Below are 26178 nucleotides of genomic sequence, written 5' to 3'. Positions count from 1 at the left end.
CTCCTCTCTAATTCACAACTGAAGGTACCATTTCCTCTGCACTCACTAATTTCCAGAAGGTACCTAAAAGTTGTTAGTATAGCAGCTACAAGTACAAAAATGTAGCAAGAAGCTGTTTGCTCTCTGATAATGACTTAAACACAACAAAAGTTTGCGGTTTACCACTTAGAGATGAAATTTCGTAAGTCACTGTGCAATCATTAAGCGTAACTAAGTAAGGATTATAAAATTGCTGTTCCATACGCTACATGCATTATCGCCGGATTTTGTTTCACCCAGACCTAAAGAAAATAGTTCCTAAGCTTTGAAACCCCGATGTTTTGGTTTGAATAATTCTGCAATGCTCTCTGACTAGGCAATATGTTTGGTTGCCAATCAACCTAGAAGGAATTTTTCAGTCTTGTAGCTGCTGTTGTCCAAATTTTTGCCCATCTTTTACTTCAATTCCATGTGTTACGCCAGTATCTAATGAACTGCAGTTCAACATTGGGAAGGCCACCTTTGACAACATAACATCTCAAACTCAAAACCTTGTCATCAATCCTATCCTCCTTGACCCTTTCTCAGGTTAAATAGATCGATTTCATTTATCGAGTCTTATTTGATCCCAAGCTGAGTTTCCAACTCCAATAATTTTCTCAATCATGAAGACCATCTAGTGCACAAATTAGCCATTCTTTCCAGACACTATTGGCACATTTAAGTATTTAGTAATGCCCATATGTACATTGGATATGTTTGAATGACAAAATGAAGTCAACACATTGCTAGTAAAAACATATTAAAAGTACATTGATCACTTGCATACAAATTAAATAACTTCAACAGTAAAAACTAGGAGGTAACATCTTTGGGAAAAAATATACAATAAAACCAAATGGTCAGTGGGCTAGTTAAGAGACCAGCACACTGGGGATCTTTCATTTCTGGGGCATGAGTCTGCGGAGCAGAGGGCTTTAAAAATAAAATATAGTTTTCCCTTTTGGTTAGTCACAACTGTCTTCGTAAAATAAGTTCACATAATGTTTGCCATGCTCCCATTGGGCAAAAGTCACTGCATAATAAAATGTCTATAAATCAACATTGAATTTCTAATATAATGTCACTCAAAGACCATTAAGATGGCCAATATATACACACAAAAAGGAAAAGGTTATACTTGTGCAGCAAGTGTAAAATTCACGTAACATTAAGGATTATTTTATTCAGACACATGAGAAATTTACTCTATCAAGTGTCAAATCATCTCAAAACACGGACTCAATGCAGACACTATCTACAAAACAAAGTATTTGTTAAGTTCTCAGCACTTTTAATGAAGGGAGCAGGACGCAAGAGCCAGATGATATGCCAAATGGCTTCAAAGAAAAGGTAAAACAAAAAGCAATGAATCAGCTGAAAGAGTCACTACCAGATTTGTACCCTCTTCCTTGAAGACTACACAAATCCTTTCAGAAACTTGCCCCCCCCCCCCCCCAACCCCACACCAATTGTTGATAAAATCAGATTTAAAACTAATTGATTACAATGATACTGATTAGTTAACACAATCCCATCAAGTTTTTTTTAAGATCAAGAATCTGACAAAATAACAGCTACAAGTATTGAGATTTATAGAAGTATTCTGTGAAAACCTTTGCCACAAACTTGTAAGCCATAGGTTAACCATCAGATCTGAACATGGAGACAAAAGCCCTCGGCAGAAAATGATGGTCAGAATGGGAAATACTATAACCCCTTATAAAGCTCAAAAATTTCCTAAACATATATGCCAAGATTGTATTCTGAAAATTACATGAAACAAGGAAAACCAACCTTTAAGCTCCCTTCTCCAGAAAGAAAATCAGAATATCCAGCATCAGTAGCAAGTAAGCCCATGAATTGCATTGTAGGCCGATGCTGGACAAATGCCTGAACAGCTTTATCTGTGATGTGCTTCCTGCCCGAAATATCCAGGGATCGGAGATTAGGTAGTATGCTGGGCAGTTCTAGTAAACGAAGTGCAATGTCAGAGGTAAACTGCTTATCATCAGAGATGTCTAGGTGTTGAAGGAGCACTAGTTCCTTAATAATTTCCAAAATCTGTGTGGTTGTCATCTTCAAGCATTTGAGGTGGTGCATGGTCAAGAATTTTAGCTTGTCCTTGCAGGTCAGAAGTGGGGTGATGTCAGTGACAGACGTGTTTGAAATATCTAAACTTTCTAACCTTGGAAGAGAGGCAACATCCCTAAGATCATCATTGTAGAAGAGAACATTGGTAACACTTAAAACACGCAGGCCAGTTAGCTGGCTGAAACATCGCTCGTAAGGGTCTTCCAGAGACAGTGTTAGTGAATTCAACATCAGACATTGCAAGTACTGTTGATTCCATTTGTTTGTGACGAGTGCATTTACAATGTCAGTAATCGTGATGTCTGCATTAACACCAGAAGCATCCAGATCAATAAGCTTGTGGTGGCAGAATGCTTTCCTGAATGCGACTGCTGACAGTTTAGCATTTCGAATACAAGCACGTTTCAAGCGCAGCAGATCATTCCTGCGGAAAATTCCCACTGTCTTTTCGTTGAGCACACCTGTTGGAAGAATGGGAAAAGAGAAGGGGAGTTATTAGTGAACTGAAAAGTTTGGTGAATTTTATTTGCTCACTAAGTTATGGGGATGTCAGTGCACAAGGATGGAAACGTTTATGGAACCCAGTATTCCCTTTTGCACAGGAGAGCTCACTGAACATTGCTGGAAAACCCCTGAGCTCAACATATAAGTATTTGTTTGCTATACAGTTGTAACATTTTCCATTTCTCACAACAGCTAGCTGATGATAAAGATGGGCAGTGGAAGTGCCAAATATATGTAGTTTACTACTGCAGAAACACTTTCTCAAAAGATGTATGATGGATACCTAATTACACTCAAGTACTCTTATTTCATAGCTTTCAACACAAAGGAGTTGCCTGGCCAGCTGAGTGTTTCCAGCATTTTCATGGATGAAATTCTTTAACATCTTTTACACATACCTGGAGGCTGGGAAGGAACTCCATGCAACTTTTTTTCTACTATGTTGACCATTTCTTACTGACAGTAAAGCATAAAGGCCATAAGACATAAAGGCACTACTTACTCAGTAGTGCCTTTATTAATTCTCTGTAGTAAGAAGTATATCTACGTATATCATTGGTTAAAACAACAGCAGATAACCCATGAAAGATTTGTAACCAAAATTTGCAAGTGCACTGCATTTTTCTGATTACGATGACAATTTCTCACAGTATCTGAGCTCATACAATCTATCTGCAAATCACAGCCATGTGCTACTACATCCTTTCCAGATATAATGCTTGGAGTCAGTACCAACATGAACCAAGATAACCTCAGCATAGATCTCCTGCTGAGATTTGGTGCTGTGTTATTAATCAATGACAAGTACCTGAATCTATATTAGATTAATAGAATTTTGCTTATTTGCACTGATTTTACAGATTCCATGTACATTGCTTGAGGAGAAATTGAAGTCTCGTGTGCCCGCCCTAGTTAGGTGGGATTGGAGGATATAGATATCTGCGGACAATGCTGAACAGGAGGAATACACTGACTGGTTCATGGCTGATTCAGACAAGCTGCTGTTCTGAACTGCCATTCGGCTTATACCCAAATTCATTTTTCTTCTAAACCTGCTCTGACATTCTTTTTACCTCTTTGCAACAGTACTTAACTCCTCTCACTCCATCCAACTGTTTTTTGCCAGAGGGGTTGGGGAAGAAAAAGTAAAGTAGTTAACCAATGGCATGATAGGTATGCACATATTTACAGCATTCAAAATCCAATATGTCAAGCAACTAGAGAAGCAACTCATTAGTGCAACTAATATTAATGCAGAAATGTATCTCCCTTATGTGGAACCTTATCCAATGCCTTCTAGAGTGCTAGCCATTCCACCATCTGCATTTGCACAGCCCCCATCTTAAGAACATGAAATAACAGCAAGAGGAGACTTTGACCCTCAAGCCTGTTCTGCCATTCAATACAATCATGGATGATCTTCTGCCTCAACGCCACTTTAGAGAGTGACCAAAGATTTGTCTATTGCAACCTTAAACTTGCTCAACAATGGAGCATCCTGGGGTCAGGAATTTCAAAATTCTGAATGAAGAAATTTCTCCAACCTTAATCCTAAATGATTGACCTTTATTCCCCACGTTTTAGATTCTCAAACCAGGGGAAACAACTTGTCAGTCTGCCCTGTCAAGCTCTTTCAGAATCTCTCATTCTTCTAAACTTCAGAGACTATAGGTAGGCCAAGCTAATCTAGTTAGAAGTAGTACTTCTCAGGCTAGGCATTCTTCCTTAAATATGAAGACCAGAACGGTGCACAATACTCCAGGTGTGAGCTCAACAAAGCCCTGTCCAATTGCAGCAAAACTTCTTTATTTCTCTTACTTTAACCCCTTTGCAATAAAGGTCTACATGCCATTAGTCTTCTTAATTGCTTGCTATACCTGCATGCTAACTTTCTGCAGTTTCTTGTACAAATTTAGCCAAGCTCTCCAAATATTAACTCTCAGCCTTTCAAAAAATATTCTGCTTTTCTATTCTTATCAAAGTGAATAACGTCACACCTCATCAAATTATACTCCATCTGCTATCTTGTTCACTCACTTTACTTATCTATATCTCTTTGCAGCCTCTTCATGCTTTCTTCACAGCTTACATTCCCAACTAGCTTTGTATCAGCGGCAAACTCTTTGTCCAAGCCATTAATACAGACTGTAAATAACTGCGGCACTGCACAGTTGAAAGTGCACTGTTTATCCCTTCTTTCTGCTACCTATCTATTAATCAATCCCCCATCCCACACCAATATATTACTCCCAACTCCATGAGCCCTTATTTATTAAATTTTTTTGGCATCTTATCAAATGCCTTTTGGAAATCTAAGTAAACTATATCTACAGCTCTCTTTTATTTACATCCTCAAAATGCTCGTGTAAAACCACAATCTCTGACTGATTATTTTAAGTGTGCTATTAAGACTTCCTTAAGAGATTCCAGCATTTTCCCAACAACTGATGTCAGGCTAACTGGCTTGTAGTTCCCACTTTTCTCTCCCCCCTTTCTTGAACACCAGCGCTCGAGGATTGGTCCATTTTCAATCTTTGTGCAAATATTCCTTGAAACTGGATTAATAGGAACAGAGACCATGTTTTGCCCCCTCACAGCATTCCTGACCTCCAACAAAATATATCCCTTCACTTTCACAATGTAGATCACCACCTGGTTTATTGTTCTAAACTTTCAGAGGCACTTATTTTTGACGATGCCACCATAAGTACAAGCTCACTGTTTTAACTTTCCAGTTTTGCTTTTTCTCCTTTATGAAAAGCACAAAAACACATGAACAATAGGAGTGTAATAGGACAAAAGAAAATAATGAACTAAAATTAAAAGCAATGAATAAACTCCACATCTAGAAGCTAATTAATATACTGACCATTACAACTAGGCTCTCACCTGAGCTCCAGCTGGTATGCTTACAAAAGGAAAGATAAAAATTACTTATTCCTGAAGAAACATTTCTCAAGCCACAGTGGCATCAATTATTACTGAATCCTAAAAGTATCACCAACCATTTATTTTCAAAGTTCTGTGCAAACATCCTTAACTCCCCAATTCCAGGGTACCAACAGATCATCTTAGGGGGCAATGCAACCATGATACATCATTCCAGGCCCCCCTCCCCTCGTTCAAGAGAGTTTATCCTGGTGATATTACACACAAACCAGTTGATTCATTTTAAGCTATGAATGAAGTCAATATACTTGAGGGGTGGAAAAGGTGAAATGTTTCTCAATTACTGGATATGCCTATGATATACCTAATCCATAGCTGAGAATTTCTAATTTCCATACTTAGAGATAAGTAAATAGCATCTTACCATTCAGGGACATTTTCTGCAGCAGGCGATCTGCCAGTTCCTGTGGAAACACCACAGTTTCCTTGAGACAGAATGAGCCATCTGTCCTTTCCCAACAAAATTTATTCAAGTTCACCCTCAAGAAATCTAAGCATATATCAGTTAATGAAAGAGGAGAGAAATCTTCCTGTTGGTAGAAAAGAAAGAAAGATGAACATCGAATAAATATCTCTAAACACGAGTGAATATTAGGAGTTTTGAAAAAACGTTTGACTTTTAAAAAATTTAAATCGGTATAATATTCATTTGTAAATCTTGGAGTATATAACTTAGGATGGTGAACTCTAACCCCATTCCTTCACCCCAAAAAAGGGAGTGAAATAACAATCCTAAATTATTATATGAAGTTAATAGTCCACTATAGCCCTCATTTTATACGGCAATAACACCCTTACATTGAATTGCTGCCTTAGAATGATTCTTTCTGATGATCCACATTCCTCTAGATTACGGCAACATAATCTTTACTAGTGTTAGACATTAAAAACACTGAAGAATCTTCCAGTAATCGGCTGCAGGTTTTTCCCATGTATATTGCTGCTCTCACTACCATGTAGTCATTAAGACATTTTTAAGGAGGTAAAGCAGACAAGCAGCTGGTTGTCACACAAATCCATACATAAAAGCAGCAGCAATTTAAAGACGATATCGTCAACTTTTCACAATCACCATTCACCTATTAATCATGCTTGTTAAATGAGTGAAAAACTTCTCCATACATGCCAAAACAATTGTATTGTTTGTGCCTTGGTTTCAGTGGCAAATATCCTGCAGATACTGACATAAAACAAGAACATAACAGAATGTTGCTTTTAAATTTTTTTTAAAATGAGTTTATTGAAAATTTACCACAACCTTAAAGGGAATTGTTGCAATTTTCTAAAATCTTAGAATTACCAATTTTAGTAAAAATTGCAAAGTTATTTAGAATTAAATAATTATAGAACAGTACTTATCTACTGGACACAACATGTGTAGAAATAAAAGGTTTTGCGATAATGCATTTTATTCTGAATGAGTTGGGTTACAAGCAGCTTATCACCATCCTTTCTGCAGTAACTAAAAATTTGGGAACAGGATTGCCCTCCTCAGCCACATTGAAGAATCCTTATTGAGACACAAGAGGCTAAACTTGAATGTATAATTCAATGTAAAATCACATACAGAAAGCAAAATAAAGAAAAGAAACGAAAGATGGAAAAAGAGAAAAAGTTAAAGTTTTTTAAAATCTCCAATAATTAAAATCTGAAAGAATTTGACCACATACTTATAACTGTTACTTTTCAGTGCTAAAGAGGTTGTTGGTCTGTGAAGACAACGTAACATGCTATTTAAAAGTTTTTTAAAAGTGTGAATGGACAAGGCCTAACTTTTTCTGGCATGTGAGAATGCCAGGTCTCTTGGTGAAAGACCAGTGTAGCAAAGTTATGGAGGAACAACAACAGCACGCACAGAACCTCAGACGGCAACTTCCCGATTTTCACATTTAACTGTACATGTGCAGACACTGGAATTTGCTGTCATCCAATCCTTATTAACAGCAAGGGCTGATAGCCTTAAAGCAAAAGTTGCGCTATTGCATTCACCAATTTTCTATTTAAAAAAGGAGATAGATATATAAAAATGAAACCTATACTGAATCTATGTTCCATAAAGTGTTGACTGCAAGACATGCAAGTGCCAATAAATAAACAATCTATCCACATTCTTCGCACTTCTGCATCCTAAAAGAGGAAAATAGCTCCAGAATGTTGTTCATCATGCAGTTTGTTTTCAGAGACCACTCTGAAAACTGAATTACAAAGTGTGCATCCTGCCACATTTCCTGCAATGCGTCTTGTATCCTGGTTATAAAATTAAAAACCTCGTACTTGTTCTTTCTTAATTCATTCATGGGATGTGGGCATTGCTGGCTACGCCAGCATTTATTGCCCATTGCCCTCAAGGTGGTGGTAAGCTGTTGTAGTCCACGTGGTAGCACCTGCAGTGCTGTTACGGAGAAAAATCTAAAATTGTGACTCAGCAACAGGGAGGAACAGCGATATAGTTCCAAGTCAGGATTGCGAGTGGCTTGGAGGGGGACGTGCAGGTGGTGGTGCTCCCATGTGTCTACTTGCCCTTGTCCTTCTAGATGGCAGTGGGTTTGGAAGGTGATATTGAAGGAGCCTTGGTGAGTTCCTGCAGTGCATCTTATAGATGACACACACTGCCGCCACTGTGTGTGTGTTGGTGGTGGAGGGAGTGAATGTTCATGGATGGCTTGCCAATCAAGTGGGCTGCTTTATCCTGGATGGTGTTGAACTTCTTGGAGCTGCACTCATCCAAGCAAGTGGAGAGTATTCCATTACACACCTGAACTGTGCCTTGCAAATGGTAAACAGGCTTTGGGAATTAGGAAGTAAGATATGTGCTGCAGAATTCAAAGCCTCCAACCTGCTCTTGTAGTCACAGCATTTATATAGCTGGTCCAGTTCACTTTCTGATTAATGGTACCCCCCCCCGGATGTCGATAGTAATTCCCAAATCAACAATCATTTGTAAAAACCTGAGGATGGAGGAGCAGAACAACATCTATCCATTCAGCTGATTACAAAAATCACAATTTAGATATTTCATAACAGAATACTTACTATTGTTCTCATAATAAAATGAAGCAAAAACAGATTTGAGGTGGTTCAGGAAAGACAAATCAACACATTTATGTTTGTAACTCCTTTGAATGAAAGCCATACCTCAAACAAGATGCACTGACAAATTTTGTAAAAATTGACATTTTATTAGAAAAAAATCAAAGCTGGCCATTGCATACCAGTATTAAGACCAATGTTTGGTATTTTCCAGATATGGTTTATGATGCTGGATGAATCACCTGCAATTGACTGAGGCATCAGAAAAGAATGACAGACCCAGCCCTGTCAACTTTGCAAAGTCATCCTTACTAACATCTGCAAACTTGTGCCAAAATTAGGGGAGTTGCCCTACAGACCAGTCAGGCGACAGCCTGGCATTGTCTGCAAAGAATGATTTGAGTATAACTATGCCCAAACACTGCAATCACTATCCCTGGGTAGATCCTGTCCAGCCCAAGGTGGGGAGGGTAGTGTTGTCCTGGAAGTCCTAAACATCGACTTCGAACTCCACAAAGTCTCATGGCATCAAGTCAAACGTGGACAAGGAAACCCACTGCTGATTACTGCCTGCAGCCTTCCAATACTTGATGAAATCAGTCCTTCATGTTGAACACAAATTGGAAGAGGCATTGGGGTGGCAAGGGCAGAAAATGTACTCTGGTTGGGGGAATCTTAATTTCCATCACCAAAAGTGGCCCAGTAGCACCACTATTGACTGAGTTGGCAAAGTCTTAAGGAGCTAACTGCTAGACTGTGGCAGGTAGTGAGGGAACCAACATGTGGGAAAAACATACTTGGTCTTGTCCTCACCAGTCTGCCTGCCACAGATGCATCTGTCCAAGACAGTATAGGTAGGAGTCATTACTGCACAGTCCTTGTGAAGACAAAATCCCATCTTCACATTAAGGATACACTCCATCATGTTGTGAGGCATTACCATTGTGCTTAATAGGATAGATTTTGAACAGATCTAGCAACTTAAAACTGGTCATCCACAAGGCACTGTGGGTCATCATTAGCAGCGAAATTGTATTCAACCAGAATGTCATGCATGGCCCAGCATATTCCCCACTCCACCATCATCAAACTGGGGGATCAACCCTCATTCAAAGACAAGTGCAGGAGGGCATGCCAGGAGCAGCGCCAGGCATCCCAAGAAATGAGGTGTCAACCTAGTGAAGCTACAACACAGGACTACCTGCATGCCAAATAGTGGAAACAGCATATGATAGACAAAGCTAAGCAATTCCACAACCAACAGACCTAAGCTCTACAGTTCTGCCACAACCAGTCATGAATGGTAGTGGACAATCCCCGTCCTCAATTATGAGGGAGCCCAGCGCATCAGTGCAAAAGATAAGGCACAAACATTTGCAACCATCTTCAGCCAGAAGTGCCAAGTGGATAATCCATTTCAACTTCCTTCTGAGATCCCCAGCAGGACAGATACCAGCCGTTAGCTAATTCAATTCACTCCATGTGAAATCAAGGAATGGCTGAAGGTACTAGATACTACAAAGCCTGTACAATGGAGCCTGTAAACATAAATACGAGGCACTTCAAATTTGTACTGAGATTATTTATCCATTGTTCTGAGCATAGCAGCTACAAGATTGATTTTTAAGTCTCTGCAACACAGAGTCAAAGAACAAAGATGAGGGTTCAAGACTTGCAAGCTGGGTAGAGAATGAGAGAAAAAAAGATGCTCTTGTCCCTTCAGCTGTTATTTGTCCTTTACTGCTGAAAAAAACAGTTGCTTAAACACAAAGGGCATCTGGTGTGTCATATGACCCTTCCCAGCCAACTGCCAAGTGGCCCAAAAATGGTCATGACCAGTTTATTCTAGTTGTAACTGGATTAGATTATTGTTGGGAATTCCTCTCTCAGCCAGTGTCCCATTGTCCTGGTAATTATCAAATGGTTTGTCTCCACCCAGCTGAGTACCCCAGGTGATTATCTAAATGCTCTGTTAGTGCTATGTTAGTGGTTAGGTGCATTGGCCTGAACAGGTGCCGGACTGTGACGACTAGGGGAATTTCACAGTAACTTCATTGCAGTGTTAGTATAAGCCTTACTTGTGACTAATAGTGAGTAGGAGATGCCGCCTCTCTCCCCCCCCCCCCTCAAGGCAATTGTTCCTCGTGAGGCTTTGTAGACAGGTTGTTTCCATTTCAACAGTGATGCAGATGTACAGCCATCTTCGGCTGTGATCGATCTCAAGTCACTGGAATTTGGCTTTAGCCTTCATTTATAAAAATCAATTAGTGTTTGTCAGCCATTAAATTTAAAAAAACATTTTTGATATAAAGCATGGTTTTCCAACATCCTGGACAATATTCTGATGTGTGGGCCGAATATTACTTGCCATTTAAGTGTCAGGAAATGATCTCCAACAAGAGAGAATCTAACTATTGTATCTTCTCGTAACATTCAATGTCATTGCCATGCCCCACTATCAATAGGGTGTTACCACTGACCAGAAACTGAACTGGAGCAGCCATATAAAATAGGATAGAATTTAATTTCCAGTTTGAAAGTGAGAGGTGTGGGTCCATGACTAAAGTTTTTAAACATAAAATAATTTAATTAGTGTCACAAGTAGGCTTACATTAACATTGCAATGGCAACCATGAGGGTATGGAAGGCAGAACCAGCTAAGGTGAACTGGGAAAAAATATAATAGAGTTGCAATGGCAAAATATTCAGGAGGTAATTAATGACTCTCAGCAAAGATTTATCCAGTGAGAAAGAAAGGCTCTTTGAGAAGAATGCATCATCCATGGCCAAATAGGGAAGTTAAGGATAGTATTAAATTGAAAGAAACACTGCAAGAGCCAGCAAAGAATTTACTAAAAAAGGTAATAATGAGGCAGAAAGCAGAGTACAAGAGAAAACTAGATAGTAATAAAAACAGATGGTAGGGGTTTCTACAAGTATTTGAATAGCGAAAGAATAACTAGAGCTAGTGCTGGTCCTCTAGAGAGCGAGTTTGGCAAATGAATCATAGAAAACAAAGAAATTGTAGAGGCATTGAACAAGTATTTTGTGTCTTCGCAGTACAAGATTTAGAAACCTTCCAAAAGAGAATTGAAAATCAAGAGGTGATAGAGAGGAGTGAACTGAAAAAATCATGAGGGAAAAGATGCTAGGAAAACTATTAGACCCAAATGCTGATAATTCCCAGGATTGGATAGCCTGCATCCTAGGGTCTTAAAAGAAGTGGCAGCATAGATAAATGCATTGTTTATGGGAAGGTTCTCAGCAGACTGGAAAATAGCTAAAGTTACACCTTCCTTCAAGAAAGGAGGGAGGCAGAAAATTAATTTAAGCAGAAAATAAATTTGACATCTGACATAGGGAAAAAGTGCAAGAATCCATTATTAAGGGGGCTATAGCAAAATACTTAAATCATAATGTGATCAGGCAGAGCCTACATGGCTTTGTGAAAGGAAAATCTTGTTTAACTAATCTATTATAAAAGCAAATTACTGTGGATGCTAGTATCTGAAACCAAAAGAGAAAATGCTGTAAATCTCTGCAGGTGCTGCCAGACCTGCTGAGATTTTCCAGCATTTTCTCTTTTAACTAATCTATTCAAGCTTTTGACAAAGTAACATTCAAAATGGAACCAGTAGACACAGTGTACTTGAGTTTCCAAATGGCATTTTGTCAGGGGCCACATCAAAGGTATTACATAAAATAGGGCATAAGGTGTAGGAAGTAATATACAAGCATACGAATTGGGATGAGGGGGTGTTTTTCAGATTTTCAAGCTACAACCTGCGGAGTGCCACAAGGATCAGTGCTGGCTCCTCAACATTTACAATCCATATCAATGACTTAGGGGTGAAAGAAACCAAATGTATGGTAGCTAACTTGCCAATGACACCAAGATAATGAGCAAGAAGAAAGTAATAAGAAATAAAGTTGTCAAGAGGAGGTAGAGAGACTGCAAAAGGATATAGACAGGTAAGTATGTGGGACCTTCGTGGCAGAACAGGTGGACAAGTTGATCAAGAAAGCATATGGAATGCTTTTCTTTATTGGGTGAGGTTTGGAATACAAAAGCAGGGATGTAATGATGGAACTGTATAAGACACTGGTTAGGCCATAACTGGAGTTGTGTGCAGTTTTGGTCACCGTTACAGGAAGGACACCAGTGAGCGGCCTGAAGTGTTGTAACCTGCAAGACTATAGACCAGGTACTGGAAAATGGGATTAAAATAAGCGGCTAGTTAATTTTTCTCTTTTTGGCCAGTACAGACATGATAGGCTGAATGGCCTCTTTCTGCACCATAACTTTTCTTTGGTTTGAAAAGCAGTATACTATCTAAATTGAGAGAGACTGCAGATTAGGTGGTCCCAAAGGTATCTAGGTGGCTTGGTACATGAATCACAAAGTTAGTACGCTGGTGCATCATGTTTAGGAAGGCAAATGGAATGTTGGCATTATTGCAAGGGGAATGGAATACAAAAGTTTTACTTCAAAACATACAGGGCCTTGGTGAGATGACATCTGGAAAACTGTGCAGTTTTGGTCTCATTTAAAAATAACTGCTTTAGATGGAGTTCAGAGAGGTTCACCCAATGCATTCCAGGCCTATGCCCATTAGAGTTTAGAAGGAGGGTTTATCTTGTTGAAACATACAAAATCTTGAGTGGATACTGGGAGAATGTCCCCTTTGTGGGGTAATGAGAACTCGGTGACATTGTCTTAAAAGGAGCCCACCGAGATGAGGAGAATTTTTTTTCCCCCCAATCATGAGGATCCTGTGTGGAATCTTCTTCCCAAGGCGGCAAAGGGGCTGCATCTTTAAATTTATTCAAGGCCGGAGTAGATTTTGCCAGGCAGGTACAGACAGGAAAGTAGAATGGAGGAAACAACCAGATCAACCATTATCTTATTGAATGATGGAACAGACTCAAAGGACCCATGTCATGCTCCTCTTATGCAATGTGGGAATTCAGGGACCCTGGCTCCTTCACATGCAAGAAGTGTGTCCAACTGCAGCTCCTGTTCGATGAATAGGTGGCTTGAGAGATGGTGCAAGAGGGATGGATTCAAATTCCTGGGACATTGGAAACAGTTCTGGGGGAGGTGGGACCAGTATAAATCGGATGGTCTGCACCTGAGCAGGACTGGAACCAATGTCCTTGGGGGAAGAGTTTGCTAGCGCTGTTGGGGAGGGTTTAAACTAATGTGGCAAGGGGGTGGGAACCAATGCAGGAAGACAGAGTGAAGTAAAGTGGGGACAGAAACAAAAGGCAGCAAGGGGAAAAAGTGAAAGGCAGAGAAACCAAAGACAAAAATCAGAAAGGCCCATAGTACAAACTACAGAGACTGTGGAGAACTCAGTGAATGGGTCCAATAAGGCTAAGAGAAATGAAATACGGAGAGTGTACAAAACATGACCGGACAGATCGTCTGAGAAAGTAGGGCAGAGAGAAAGGGAAGTCTAGATCCAACTGCATTTATTTCAATGCAAGAGGCCTGACAGGCAAGGCAGATGGACTCAGGCATGAATGGGTACATGGGACTGGGAAAGGCAGGACCAACAGCTCAATATTCCAGGGTACAGCTATTATAGGAAAGATAGAACAGAAAGAAAGAGGGGGAGTTGCATTTTTGATGAGGGAGAAAATCGCGGCAGTACTGAGAGGGGATACATCCAAGAGTTTGCCCAGAGTCTGTATTGATAGAACTGAAAAATAAGGGAGAGCACTTTGATAGGATTGTACTACAGGCCCCCCACAAATAGTCAGTGGGAAATTGAGGAGCAAATATGTAAAGAAATTACAGATGGTTCCAAGAAAAATAGGGTAGTAATAGTAGGGGACTTTAACTTTCCCCAACATTGACTGGGACAACCATAGTATTAGGGGCTCGGATACAAAGAAATTTGTTGTGTATTCAGGAGGAATTTCTCATTCAGTAGTGACTAGAGAGGGGGCAAAACTTGACCTCCTCTTGGGAACTAAGAAAGGGCAGGTGACAGAAGTGTTTGTGACGAACCGTTTTGGGACCAGTGACCATAATTCCATTAGTTTTACGATAGCAATGGAGAATGATAGGTCTGGCCCAGAAGTTAAAATTCTAAATTGGGGCAAGGCCAATTTTGATGCTATTAGACAGGAACTTTCAAAAGTTGGTTGGGGGAAGTCTGTTGGCAGGCAAAGGAACAGCTGGTGAGTGGGAGGCTTTCAAAAGTATGTTAACCAGGGTTTAGGGTAAGCACAATCCTTTTAGAGTGAAAGGCAAGACTGGTAGAAGTAGGGAACCCTGAATGACTCAGGATATTGAGGCACTGGTCAGAAAGGAGGAGGCGGCATATGACATGCATAGGCACCTGGGATCAAGTGGTTCTCTTGAACAGTATGGAGGTTGTCAGTGTAGAGTTAAAAGAGAAGTCAGGAGAGCAAAAAGGGGACATGAGATTGCAGATAAGGCAAAAGGAAAATCCAAAGAGCTTCCACAAGTACATAAAGGACAAAAAAGTAACTAGCGAGAGAGTAAGGCCTCGTAAGGATCAACAAGGTCATCTATGTGCGGATCCACAAGAGATGGGCGTGATCCTAAATGAATATTTCTCATCAGTATTTACTGTTGAAAAAGGCATGAATGTTAGGGAACTTGGGGAAATAAATATTGATGTCTTGAGGAATGTACATATTACAGAGGTGGTGGTGCTGGAAGCTTTAAAGCGCATCAAGGTAGTTAAATCCCCAGAATCGGATGAAATGTATCCCAGGACATTGTGGGAGGCTAAGGAGGAAATTGTGGGTCCCCTAGCAGAGATATTTGAATCACTGACAACCACAGGTGAGGTGCCTGAAGATTGGAGGGTAGCAAATGTTGTGCCTTTGTTTAAGAAGGGCTGCAGGGAAAAGCCTGGGAACTGCAGACCGGTGAGCCTAATGTCCTTTAGTGGTTAAGTTGTTAGACAGTATTCTGAGAGACAGGATCTACAGGCATTTATAGAATCATAGAATCCTACTGTGCAAGAGGAGGCTATTCGGCCTATCAAGTCTGCACTGACCACAGCCCCACCCAGGCCCTATCCCCATAACGCCATGCATTGACCCTAGCTAGCTCCCCTGACACTAAGGGGCAATTTAGCATGGCCAATCCACCTAACCCGCACATCTTTGGACTAGAGAGGACTTCAGAGAGGCAAGGACTGATTAGGGACAGTCAGCACGGCTTTGAGAGTGGAAAATCATATCTCAAGAATTTGATTGAATTTTCTGAAGGGGTAACCAAGAAGGTAGCTGAGGGTAGTGCAATCAACGTTGTCTACATGGCCGTTAGCATGCCTTTGACAAGGTACTGTATGGTAGGTTGTTGCACAAGCTTAAATATCTCAAAATCTGGGATGAGGTAGCCAATTGGATATAAAATTGGCTTGACAACAGAAGACAGAGGGTGGTTATAGGGGGTTGTTTTTGAAACTGGAAGCCTGTGACCAGTGGTGCGCTTTAAGGATCAGTACTGGGTCCAATGTTATTTGTTATTCATATTAATGATTTGGATGAGAATTTAAGAGGCATGGTTAGTAAGTTTGCAGATGACACCAAGATTGGTGGCATAGTGGACGGTGAAGGTCATCTAGGATTGCAATGGGATCTTGATCAATTGTGCCAGTGCGCCAATGGAGTTTAATTTAGATAAATGTGAGGTGATGCATTTTGGTAGATCAAATTAGGGCAGGACCTACGCAGTTAATGGTAGGGCGTTGGGGAGAGTTATAGAACAAAGAGATCCAGGAGTACAGGTGCATAGTTCCTTGAAAGTGGAGTCACAGGTGGACAGCATGGTGAAGAAGGCATTTGGCATGCTGGGTTTCATTGGTCAAAACATTAAATACAGGAGTTGGGACATCTAGTTGAAGTTGCACAAGACATTAGTATGGCCACACTTGGAATACGGTGTACAGATCTGGTTATCCTATTATTGAAATGATATTATTAAACTAGAAAGAGTGCAGAAAAGATTTACTAGGATGCTATTGGAACTTGATGGTTTAGTTATAAGGAGAGGTTGAATAGACTGGGACTTTTTTCCTTGGAGCGCAAGAGGCTTAGGGGTCTATAAAATAATGAGGGGCATAGATAAGGTAGATAGTCAACATCTTTTCCCAAAGGTAGGGGAGTCTAAAACTAGAGGGCATAGGTTTAAGGTGAGAGGGGAGAGATATAAAAAAGGTCCAGAGGGGCAATTTTTTCCACACACAGGGTGGTGAGTGTCTGGAACAAGCTGCCAGAGGTAGTAGTAAAGGCGGGTACAATTTTGTCTTTTTAAAAGCATTTAGATAATTACTGGGGAAGATGGATATAGAGAGATATGGGCCAAATACAGGCAATTGGGTCTTGCTTAGTGGTAAAAACTGGGCGGCATGGACAAGTTGGGCTGAATGGCCTGTTTCCATGCTGTAAACCTCTGACTATGACCACTATGCCATCATATTGTGGTCATTACTAAAGTACCACACACCTTTAGTCTAACAGCTGAGCTATTTCCCCACTGATAAATCAGATGTAGCAATGTTTGTGCCCTTGTTGCAGGCCGCATACGTTTTGAGGAAAGAATCAATTATATATTTTCACTTTTCTCCATTAGCTCCATCTCTGTCCCAAACACTTAAGTGAATAAATAGAAATCAGAACAATAATTTTGTCATTCCTACTCATTGATCTAACTCAAATGTAAATGTCTTTTTCCCCACAATTTGGTAAACTGTAATACACCCTTATTAATTTACCAATCCCTTTATTTTTAATCTTTTAGTTCCAATCATATTTACTCTTCCTGTACATCTCGTCTGCATTAATTCTCTCTGCAGCAAGTAATCACAATACCATATTGCCACTCCACTTCCTTTCTTATAAATTTCTGGGCCTCTTCCTAAATGTATTGTGCCCCAAATTGTTCTCTCCATTCTTGTCCAAGATGCAACAAAATTTTTCTTCAGACTATTTAGTCTAGATCTTCCTGCAATATAACTGCTCGCAGTTCACATCTCATATATTGCAATACATGGTGTTTTAACCTTTGATTTGCTTGGTCTTTGTCCAAGCAACCTCTTGCTTCACTTCAGCTGTGTTCCTGTTTATAATTAGTCCACTCGATGTTATGCCTCTAGCCAAATTTCCATCATTAAATTGTTTACTGAGTGGACATTCATCGATTTTACCCTATTTTTAGTGGATTCTGATTGGCTTTAATATCACACCCCTTACTGCTAGCTTAAATACGCATCACTGCAAAGTATGCAATAAGAATAATCAACAAAAAGATAAATTAATTAAAATACCAAAATAAAACAAAACTAAGAATGGCAAACTTCAAGGGAATGAGAAAAAGCAAATTATAAAGTAGAGTAGACCACAGTGAAATAAATCTAATAGTATAGTCACACTGGTTTTGCAGTAACAATGCAAATATGGCTTGAATCCAGAGTCAGGACCTGATCTTAAACTGAAGTTGATAGATAGCCTTGCTTGGCCTTCAGAATTTGTTCGGCCTTGACAGCCAATTTATACTCCATGCAAAAGCAAGGGGGCAAAACTGCTTTTTGGCAAAGGTAATTCTTAGTGTGAATGCATGGTAAAGTTGCACCTCTTAGATTTTCTCCACAAAGTATTTGGAGCAATTTGAAATACAGTCTACTTTGAACAGTCAAGGCAATCAATCAGTACCTTGTACTGCTAAAAGTACAATATATAATAATTGCTCTGAAAAAATATTGTACTAATCAAAAACTCAATATAAAAGACACTTGATCATTGTTCAAAAATTACAAAAATGTATTATGCTTATTTAAGCATCCAAATTTATTTTTTTTTAAAAATCAGTCTGATACTACCTTCAAAACATCTGCCAGTACTTTATTCAATCTCCCTCCCCACCAGAATTATACAGGACATATTAAAAATAAAAGCAGATCACGAGGCCAGCAGCTACAATTTCACATCCTTCTGTATCCTTTTACAATTTGAACCAAATAAGCATTCCAGTGTTGCTGAAATGAGCACGACGATCATAATCATTAATGGCCTGTTTCTATTCACCCTTCGCCTGTCACACTGCTGTCGCCGGGTATTGAATGGCATATTTACCCAAGTTCCGCAGTGGTACAAAATGGTTTTAGCTTCACATCAATGTTACATTTATAGAGTGAAAGCAGTTTAAAACGTAGCAATATTTGGTCAAAGGCTGACCGTTGCGCAAGACTGATAAGTATATTAATAGCTACATCCAAGCACAATGCTGGAAGAAGCTTAAATCGCTGAGAATACAACAAAATTAATCTTTAATTTGTGATAATTTACTCCAATCCGGGATAAATATTTAATAGTTAAGTGTACTCATTGCGATTCATTTCGGTATTGAATTATAAAAGCAAAAACAGATGCAAATTCGGAGATATACAACACATACATGCAATTATTGTGATGGGCATTGCAAAATGGTTCTAATATTGGACTAATTGAGATTAAAATAACAATTCGTCATGGGAACAGTCCTTAAATCGTTATTCTTTGCAGAATTAATATCGCTCCTGACAAAAAAAAGTCTTCGAATCGCTGCAAAAAGGTGGCCCAACCGCCTCAACACATCGATTAATGAAGGCAGAGAGAAGCCTGGTGAGTGAGGCTGACCAAGCCGCACTCGGGGGGCTGGCTGCGCCTGGAGCCCGGAGGGGGATTGCAGGCTTCACGAACAGCAACAACCGTCAACAATCCGTTAAATTTAAAACACAACATTCCTACCATGGCGACAAGCGGCGGCCGCGAGACTAGCGGCGCCTCCGAGGGACTGAAAACACCGACATGACTTGAGGGAGGGGACGGGTGGGGAACCAACGGTCCGACAAAAGATCTGATTCACACAAAGGTCGTCGAGCCCCTTACTAAAGCAGACTCTTTCGCATCCTCATTGCCTTTTAAAAATAAAAGGTTTGGCCCTCCCCCCTCAACAATAGGAGTTTAATGTTTATTCTGTTGGGGGATATCTGCTCTGCAAAGAAACCCTGACACCACCCGGAAACACTTCCCAGAGGTCAGGGAGGGCGGGGCGACACAGGGACATTTAAACCCGCCCTCCTGACCCCTCACCTCCCTCCAAACCCATTGGCTGCAGCCCGGGCCACCCCGGCCCTCCCCTTTGCAGCTATTGGTGAGTACAGCTGTCAATCAGAATGGCATCGTCGCTATTGGCTGTCTCTCCCCCCACCCCCCCCGGCTTGGCCATTAGGCGGGGTTGGGTGAGGGGTCGCGCGGAAGGACGGTTTGAGAGGTGGTGGCGGGTGCACTTCACAGAGCTGCTTGGGGCTTTTGTGACCTTGTAGTTAGGCGTGGAGGCGGCGGCGGTGGTGGTGAGATCGTATCGCGACCTCCCCACATGCTGGCTGTCAATTGATTGAATGTGATGGCCGGGCTTATCAACTTCCAGGATGAAGCAGAAGTGAGAGAGTTTCTGGACAATCTAGGGATCGAGTACAGTTACCAGTGTCACAAAGAGAAAGAGCCGGAAGGTAGTGAAATCAACCACTGAGGGGGAGGGGGGTGAGGAGGGCCTGGGTCAGGGTGAGGAGGGCCTGGGTCAGGGTGAGAGGCCCCTGGGTCAGGGTGAGAGGCCCCTGGGTCAGGGTGAGGAGGGGCGCCTGGGTCAGGGTGAGGGGTGCCTGGGTCAGGGTGAGGGGCGCCTGGGTCAGGGTGAGGGGCCCCTGGGTCAGGGTGAGGAGGGGCGCCTGGGTCAGGGTGAGGGGCGCCTGGGTCAGGGTGAGGGGCGCCTGGGTCAGGGTGAGGGGCGCCTGGGTCAGGGTGAGGGGCGCCTGGGTCAGGGTGAGGGGCGCCTGGGTCAGGGTGAGGGGCGCCTGGGTCAGGGTGAGGGGCGCCTGGGTCAGGGTGAGTGGCGGTTGATTTAAAACTGAGATGAGGAGAAACTACTTCTCACAGAAGGTGGTGAATTTGGGGAACTGGCTGCCCCCTAGCCCCCCACGGTGAAGTCTGAATTGTTTCAAGAAGAATGTATTTCTAAAATTATTTAAAGGGAGGGGGGTATGGGGAACAGGTAGGCAGGGTGGTTTTGAGGCTAGGAAGAGATCAGCAGCCATGATCTGATTGAATGGAAGGAGGGGCAGGCTTGAAGGATTGAATTTGCCTACTTTTGCTCCTAATTTATGTGTTCCTAAGATACTCTGTCAGAAAGTTAGTGCAAACTTGATGGGCCGAATGGCCTCCTTCTGCACTGTAAGGGAATCTATGGTTCTATGAAATCAACAGCTTGTTTTTTCCAAAAAAATCCTCAATCGGCACAGCCAAAGGTTGAAGTGTTTCTAATAGAGATCTGATCTATTTGATAATCCCTAAGATTATGTAAAGGCAGAATTACTCTGAGAAATCTGTTTCTCACATACCACCGATGTTGCCAGACCTGCTGAGTATTTCCAGTTTTAATATTTCTATCAAATTATGTAATACTGGAGGAAGCTTTTCGTACCTGCCACCAACTCTATGAAAGCTCTTTCTTACTCCTTAGCCCTTTTCAAATATACATCCAATTCTCCTTTGCCAGTTGTAACTGATTGAAGAGACCATAAGATATAGGAGCAGAATTAGGCCATTCGGCCCATCAAGTCTGCTCCCCCCATTCAGTCCATGGCTGATAAGTTTCTCAACCCCATTCTCCTGCCTTTTGTCTTTTAACCTTTGATCCCCTTACCAATCAAGAACATTCTATCTCTGTCTTAAATATACTCAATGACCTGGCCTCCACAGCCTTCTGTGGCAATAAATTCCATAGATTCACTGCCCTCTGGCTGAAAAAACTGAAGATTTGTCTATGTCCATTTCCTGTGAACTCTTTATAGATAGGGGCATCATATAAAATCCTATATAAATGCCATTCTTGCCTCCTCATTACAGTATTAAATTTATATAAGCAATTTCCATTATGAATGTGGACAAGGGAATTTATATTGGAAATATAAAAATTACATTATTCTGTCTCTTCATCCAAGTCATGAATATAGATTGTAAATAGCTAGGGTCCCAGCTCTGATCATTGCGGCATTCCACTATTCTCTGCCTGCCAATTTGAAGAAGTCCAGCTTATGCTCACTCTCTGTTTTCTATCTGTTAACCAATCCTCTATCTATGCTAATATATTACCCCCAAATCCATAAGCCCTTATTTTGCCTAGTAAACCTTTGTGTGGCACTTTATTAGACACCTATTAGATATCCAGGAAACCATCTACTGGTGTATCTACCCTTCTAGTTACATCCTCAAAAAACTTTATTAAATTTGTCAAACAGGATTTCCCTTTAGTACAACCATGTTGACTTGTACTAATCACAGTGCTTCTTTATGTGCATTGTTAAGGCTTTCCAAATAATAGATTCCAGCATTTTCCCAACAACTTGTTAGGCTAAGAAGCCTGTAGTTCTTTGTTTCCTGTCTCCCTCTTAACTTGAAAAGCTGTGTAACATTTGCCAACTTCCAATCTAGTGGGACTGAATCTAAGACCTGAAATTTTTGGTGGTAGGGTCTTGCTTCCTGCCATCCGAAGAGTCAATGGGAAACACATCCCTGCCAACTCCCAAGTACCCTGCAGCCATTTCACACTTGGATGAGATGAGGTCAGCAGTCATTAAAGGGGGGGGAGGGTTCTCGACCTTAGAAGGGGGCTTCCAATGAAGGCACACCACTACCACTCACCCCCCACCTTTTCCATCCAAGAAGTAACTTCCGATTTTCAGACTTCCCCATGCAAGTTTAATGCTCCTGCCAGCCTAAAAATTGAGGCTGGGCAGGAAACAGCCCAGCTGTTAAATGGCCATTAAATGGGGCAACAGCAGACTTCCTGTCTGAGGTCTTGCCCGCCCAAACGTAAATTGCTGCATGGTTGGGGCAGGAGGGAACCCCATTCATGCAATTTCATACCCCATCACAGCCAATGAATTTTGGAAAATTGCAACTATACTCCAGACTATCTGCAAGTAACATGAAGGGAGATACGCTAAGATACAAAAAAAGCATAAATTTATCAGATCAGCTGTTCTACAGTTTTAAATCAGATGATGTAATATTTTTGACACTACTAGACATCAGTGTTATTGAAAATATATCCTCTGCAGAGGGGCGGGGGAGATCCAGAACAAGATGTTGCAATTATGGGCCAAGATTTGAGCTGAGCCATTTAGGACTCCAATTACTTTTTCACACGCAGTATAGTGGAAACCTGAAACTTGCTCCCTCAAAAGACTGTGGATAATGGCTCAGAATTGAAATTCCAAAGACTAAGATTGATAGATTTTATGTGTTGGTTAGAAGTATTGTGTGATAGGGAACAAAGGCAGGTAAATTGTGTTGAGATACAGATCAATCAGGGTTAATTAAATGGGCGAGAACAAGCAGAAGAGATTGGTTGGTCTACTCCCGTTCCTATGCCCATTGGCCCTGATTGTCCCATAGTTTTACAACAAACAAAATAAACCTACCATTGAATATCAGTATATTGTTGGATCAGATTACCATTTTTTCTTTGAATTGTTAATAATTGATTGCCAGAGATGAGTATATAGTAGAGTATATGGTGTGGTTATATATTTTTTTCAAACTAACAATGCTAAATAATCTTCTTGTTCGGATACTTTTAATAAAATTTAATATTTGACTTTTACCAGGGTGTCAACGACTTGCTGATTATTTGGAAGGAATTAAAAAAAATTATGAAGCAACTGCTCAGGTATTGAAACATAATTGCGAGGAAAACCAACATGGAGAGAGCTGCTATAAGCTTGGCTCTTACTATATGATTGGAAAAGGTGCAGTATATCTTTCTTTGCCTTTTTTTCAATCTCTTCTCGGTTATACTGCTTGTTTGCATCAACACTGTTAAACAGACCATGGACTGCTGATGAGGTTTCTTGCGATACAGGAGGCTGATGGTGTATATACAGATATTGATTTTCAATCATTAGAAATCAATACCTTTCTATGGTTCCACAATACTGAGTTTTCTTTTAATAAAGAAAATGAAAGGCTAGCTACACTGGAAAATTGTTGTTCAGCTTTTGAAGACAGACTTTGCCTTTGGTAATAAAACTGCCAATTATGTAAAACTACAAAGATATCCTTTCTATTTGACCTCAAACTGCACTAATGCTGTAAAACTAAACATCGGTTATTATCCCGACAATAGTACTGAAGACTTGTGCTCCAGAATTTGCTGTGACTCTAGCCAATCTGTTCCAGTACAATAATAACACGGTCACCTCCCTGGCAATGTGAAAAATTGCCCAAGTCTGTCCTGTGCAAAAAAAGCAAGAAGTCTCACAACACCAGGTTAAAGTCCAACAGGTTTATTTGTAGCAAAAGCCACTAGCTTTCGGAGCGCTGCCCCTTCGTCAGGTGAGTGGGAGTTCCATTCACAAACAGGGCATATAAAGACACAAACTCAATTTACAAAATAATGGCTGGAATGCGAGTCTTCTATAAGATGCACTGCAGGAACTCCCCGAAGCTCCATCAACAGCACCTTCCAAACCCATGACCATTACCATCTAGAAGGACAAGAGCAGCAGATACATGGGAACACCACTACCAGGACGTTCCCCTCCAAGCCACACACCATATTGACTAGGAAATATATCACCTTTCCATCACTGTCACTGGGTCAAAATCCTGAAACTCCCTCTTTAACAGCACTCCGGGTACACCTACATAAAATGGACTGCAGCACTTTAAGAAGGCAGTTCGCCACCACCACCTCAGGGACAATTAGGGTTGAGCAATGAATGCTGGCCCCCCAGCCAGTGAAGTCCAAATCCCATGAATGAATAAAAAGAAACATTTCCTGCACTGATACAGGGGTCAAACTGAGCACTCGTTGGTTCATATCAGCTCGATACCTCATAGTTCATACATGTTCAATATTGCCATTGCAAAAAATAAAAAGCACATTTGAGAAAATGCTGCTGCAAAACAGTTAATAATTTAAAATTGCAGTCTCGACACATAACAGACCTTGTGTCTAATTTTTATAGCTGAAAATGTTCCGACCATTACTCTTCAGATAAAAACAAAGTCTGCATGGTAATTCTGTTATATGTTTTTCACAATCTAACTGGATGTGGGCATGAAATCTATCCCATTTTTCTGAAGCCCTAATAGACTGAAAAAAAACATCCAATCACTGCATTGTGTCTTGACTAATAAATTTAATCTTATTGTTAAACATTGATTTTAGCAATTGCATTGGTTGATGTTTTAACTGATTGAACTAATGTGTTTTCTGACAGTAAATTAATAGAGCAATATGTTTGTGCCTAGCAATAAACAGTAATATATATTTGAACAAATCCTGAATATTTGATGTTTTAACTCAGGTGGATTGCAGCCAAATCTGAAGACTGCCTACGAATGCTTTGTTAAATCATGTGAAAAAGGTGGTAAGAAGTCCTTTGATGCCTGCCACAATGCTGGATTGTTAGCTCAAGATGGACAAGTATTCAATAATAAACCAGACCCCGTGAAAGCCAGAGATTACTACACCAAAGCCTGCAGTGGGAATTTTGTAGCCAGCTGTTTTAATCTAAGTACTCTCTACATTCAGGGAGCACCAGGAGTGGCCAAGGATATGGCCAAAGCCCTAAAATATTCTCTTAAAGCATGTGATCTGGGGCATATTTGGGCATGTGCAAACGCTAGTCGAATGTACAAATTAGGAGAGGGTACATCTAAAGACAATGAAAAGGCTGAACTTTTCAAAAACAGAGCAAAAGATTTGCATAGCAACCAAAAGGAATTTTCACAACAATTAAAGTTTGGCCAGTAAAATCAATTTCTGACAACTTTTTAAAATTGGTATCTGTGCTATAAAAAAAATCATGTTGCATTGTGTAAATGTTGGGTGAGGACATAATTGGACTTTGATTTTCTGTGATCATATACCCTGATGAAACTTGCATATGAATGGTGGTCACGAGGAGGAAGAAGCAGTGGTGATTGGTGCCTGTGGAACAGTCTGCCAGCAGGAAACTCATTCTTCTAAAGGAGTTGGAGAAGAAAGTACTAAAGAGAATCAAGAGAGCTGAACTTTGAGAAGTATGTAAACTACACTCTGTGATCTACCTTTGTTAATCAGAAATTATAGAAATGCTCATCGGTCTGGTGTTTTTTTAAACTTGTAATTGTGATATCTGTCTTCACATTGCACCCCAAACATTAAGTGAATAAAGAAGTAATAATTCCCACTGTAATTAGCCGTAGTCCATAAAGGACCATGGACACTTTCTCCACTCACATCAAGGAAAGGATAAGGCAAGGAGGCATGGGATTGAACCTGCACTATCAGCATCATTCTGCACCACACTCCAGCCAACTGAGCTAACCAGCCCCCACAAATTTCCCACTGGTGACCCCAGTAACAAATATTGTACATTTTTTATGTGTGATTAAAATAGTGGGTGGGAATAAAGTTATCTAAAACGTCAAATTACCCCACTCCTTGAATCTTGTTATAATAAAAGTGAATTTCTGCGGATGCTGGAATCTGAAACAACGGAAACAGCT

At 40.6% G+C, this 26178-nt stretch overlaps 2 protein-coding genes across 3 annotated transcripts in view; one reads left to right on the top strand and one right to left on the bottom strand.

The window, feature by feature from the left end:
- Positions 1 to 19663, bottom strand: part of zyg11 (zyg-11 family member, cell cycle regulator) — a 43961-nt gene extending 24298 nt beyond the window's left edge. The window contains exons 1-3 of one of the 2 annotated variants that reach the window (XM_078218583.1): positions 19369 to 19663; positions 5930 to 6095; positions 1816 to 2573 (exon numbers count right to left, since the gene is read on the bottom strand). In XM_078218583.1, coding sequence (XP_078074709.1) covers positions 1816 to 2573; positions 5930 to 6095; positions 19369 to 19371 — 927 coding nt within the window. In that variant the 5' untranslated portion in view covers positions 19372 to 19663. The remainder of the gene's footprint in view (positions 1 to 1815; positions 2574 to 5929; positions 6096 to 19368) is intronic. The other variant, XM_078218582.1, reaches the window with a different exon arrangement.
- A 191-nt stretch (positions 19664 to 19854) lies between these two features.
- coa7 (cytochrome c oxidase assembly factor 7) lies at positions 19855 to 25764 on the top strand. The gene is made up of 3 exons (XM_078218581.1): positions 19855 to 20132; positions 23289 to 23429; positions 24993 to 25764. Exons 1-3 carry the CDS (start codon positions 20027 to 20029, stop codon positions 25439 to 25441), a joined length of 696 nt encoding a protein of 231 aa, XP_078074707.1. The 5' UTR covers positions 19855 to 20026; the 3' UTR covers positions 25442 to 25764.
- Positions 25765 to 26178: the final 414 nt, after the last annotated feature.

Source organism: Mustelus asterias, chromosome 8, assembly GCF_964213995.1.
Source record: "Mustelus asterias chromosome 8, sMusAst1.hap1.1, whole genome shotgun sequence".
Classification (NCBI taxonomy): domain Eukaryota; kingdom Metazoa; phylum Chordata; class Chondrichthyes; order Carcharhiniformes; family Triakidae; genus Mustelus; species Mustelus asterias.
This window is presented reverse-complemented; position numbering and strand designations above follow the sequence as displayed.

Coding starts and splice junctions, on each gene's coding strand:
- coa7 (XM_078218581.1), top strand. CDS start 20,027: ATGGCCGGGCTTATCAACTTCCAGGATGAAGCAGAAGTGAGAGAGTTT. Junction 20,133..23,288: donor CAAAGAGAAAGAGCCGGAAG/GTAGTGAAATCA, acceptor GACTTTTACCAG/GGTGTCAACGACTTGCTGAT. Junction 23,430..24,992: donor TTACTATATGATTGGAAAAG/GTGCAGTATATC, acceptor GTTTTAACTCAG/GTGGATTGCAGCCAAATCTG.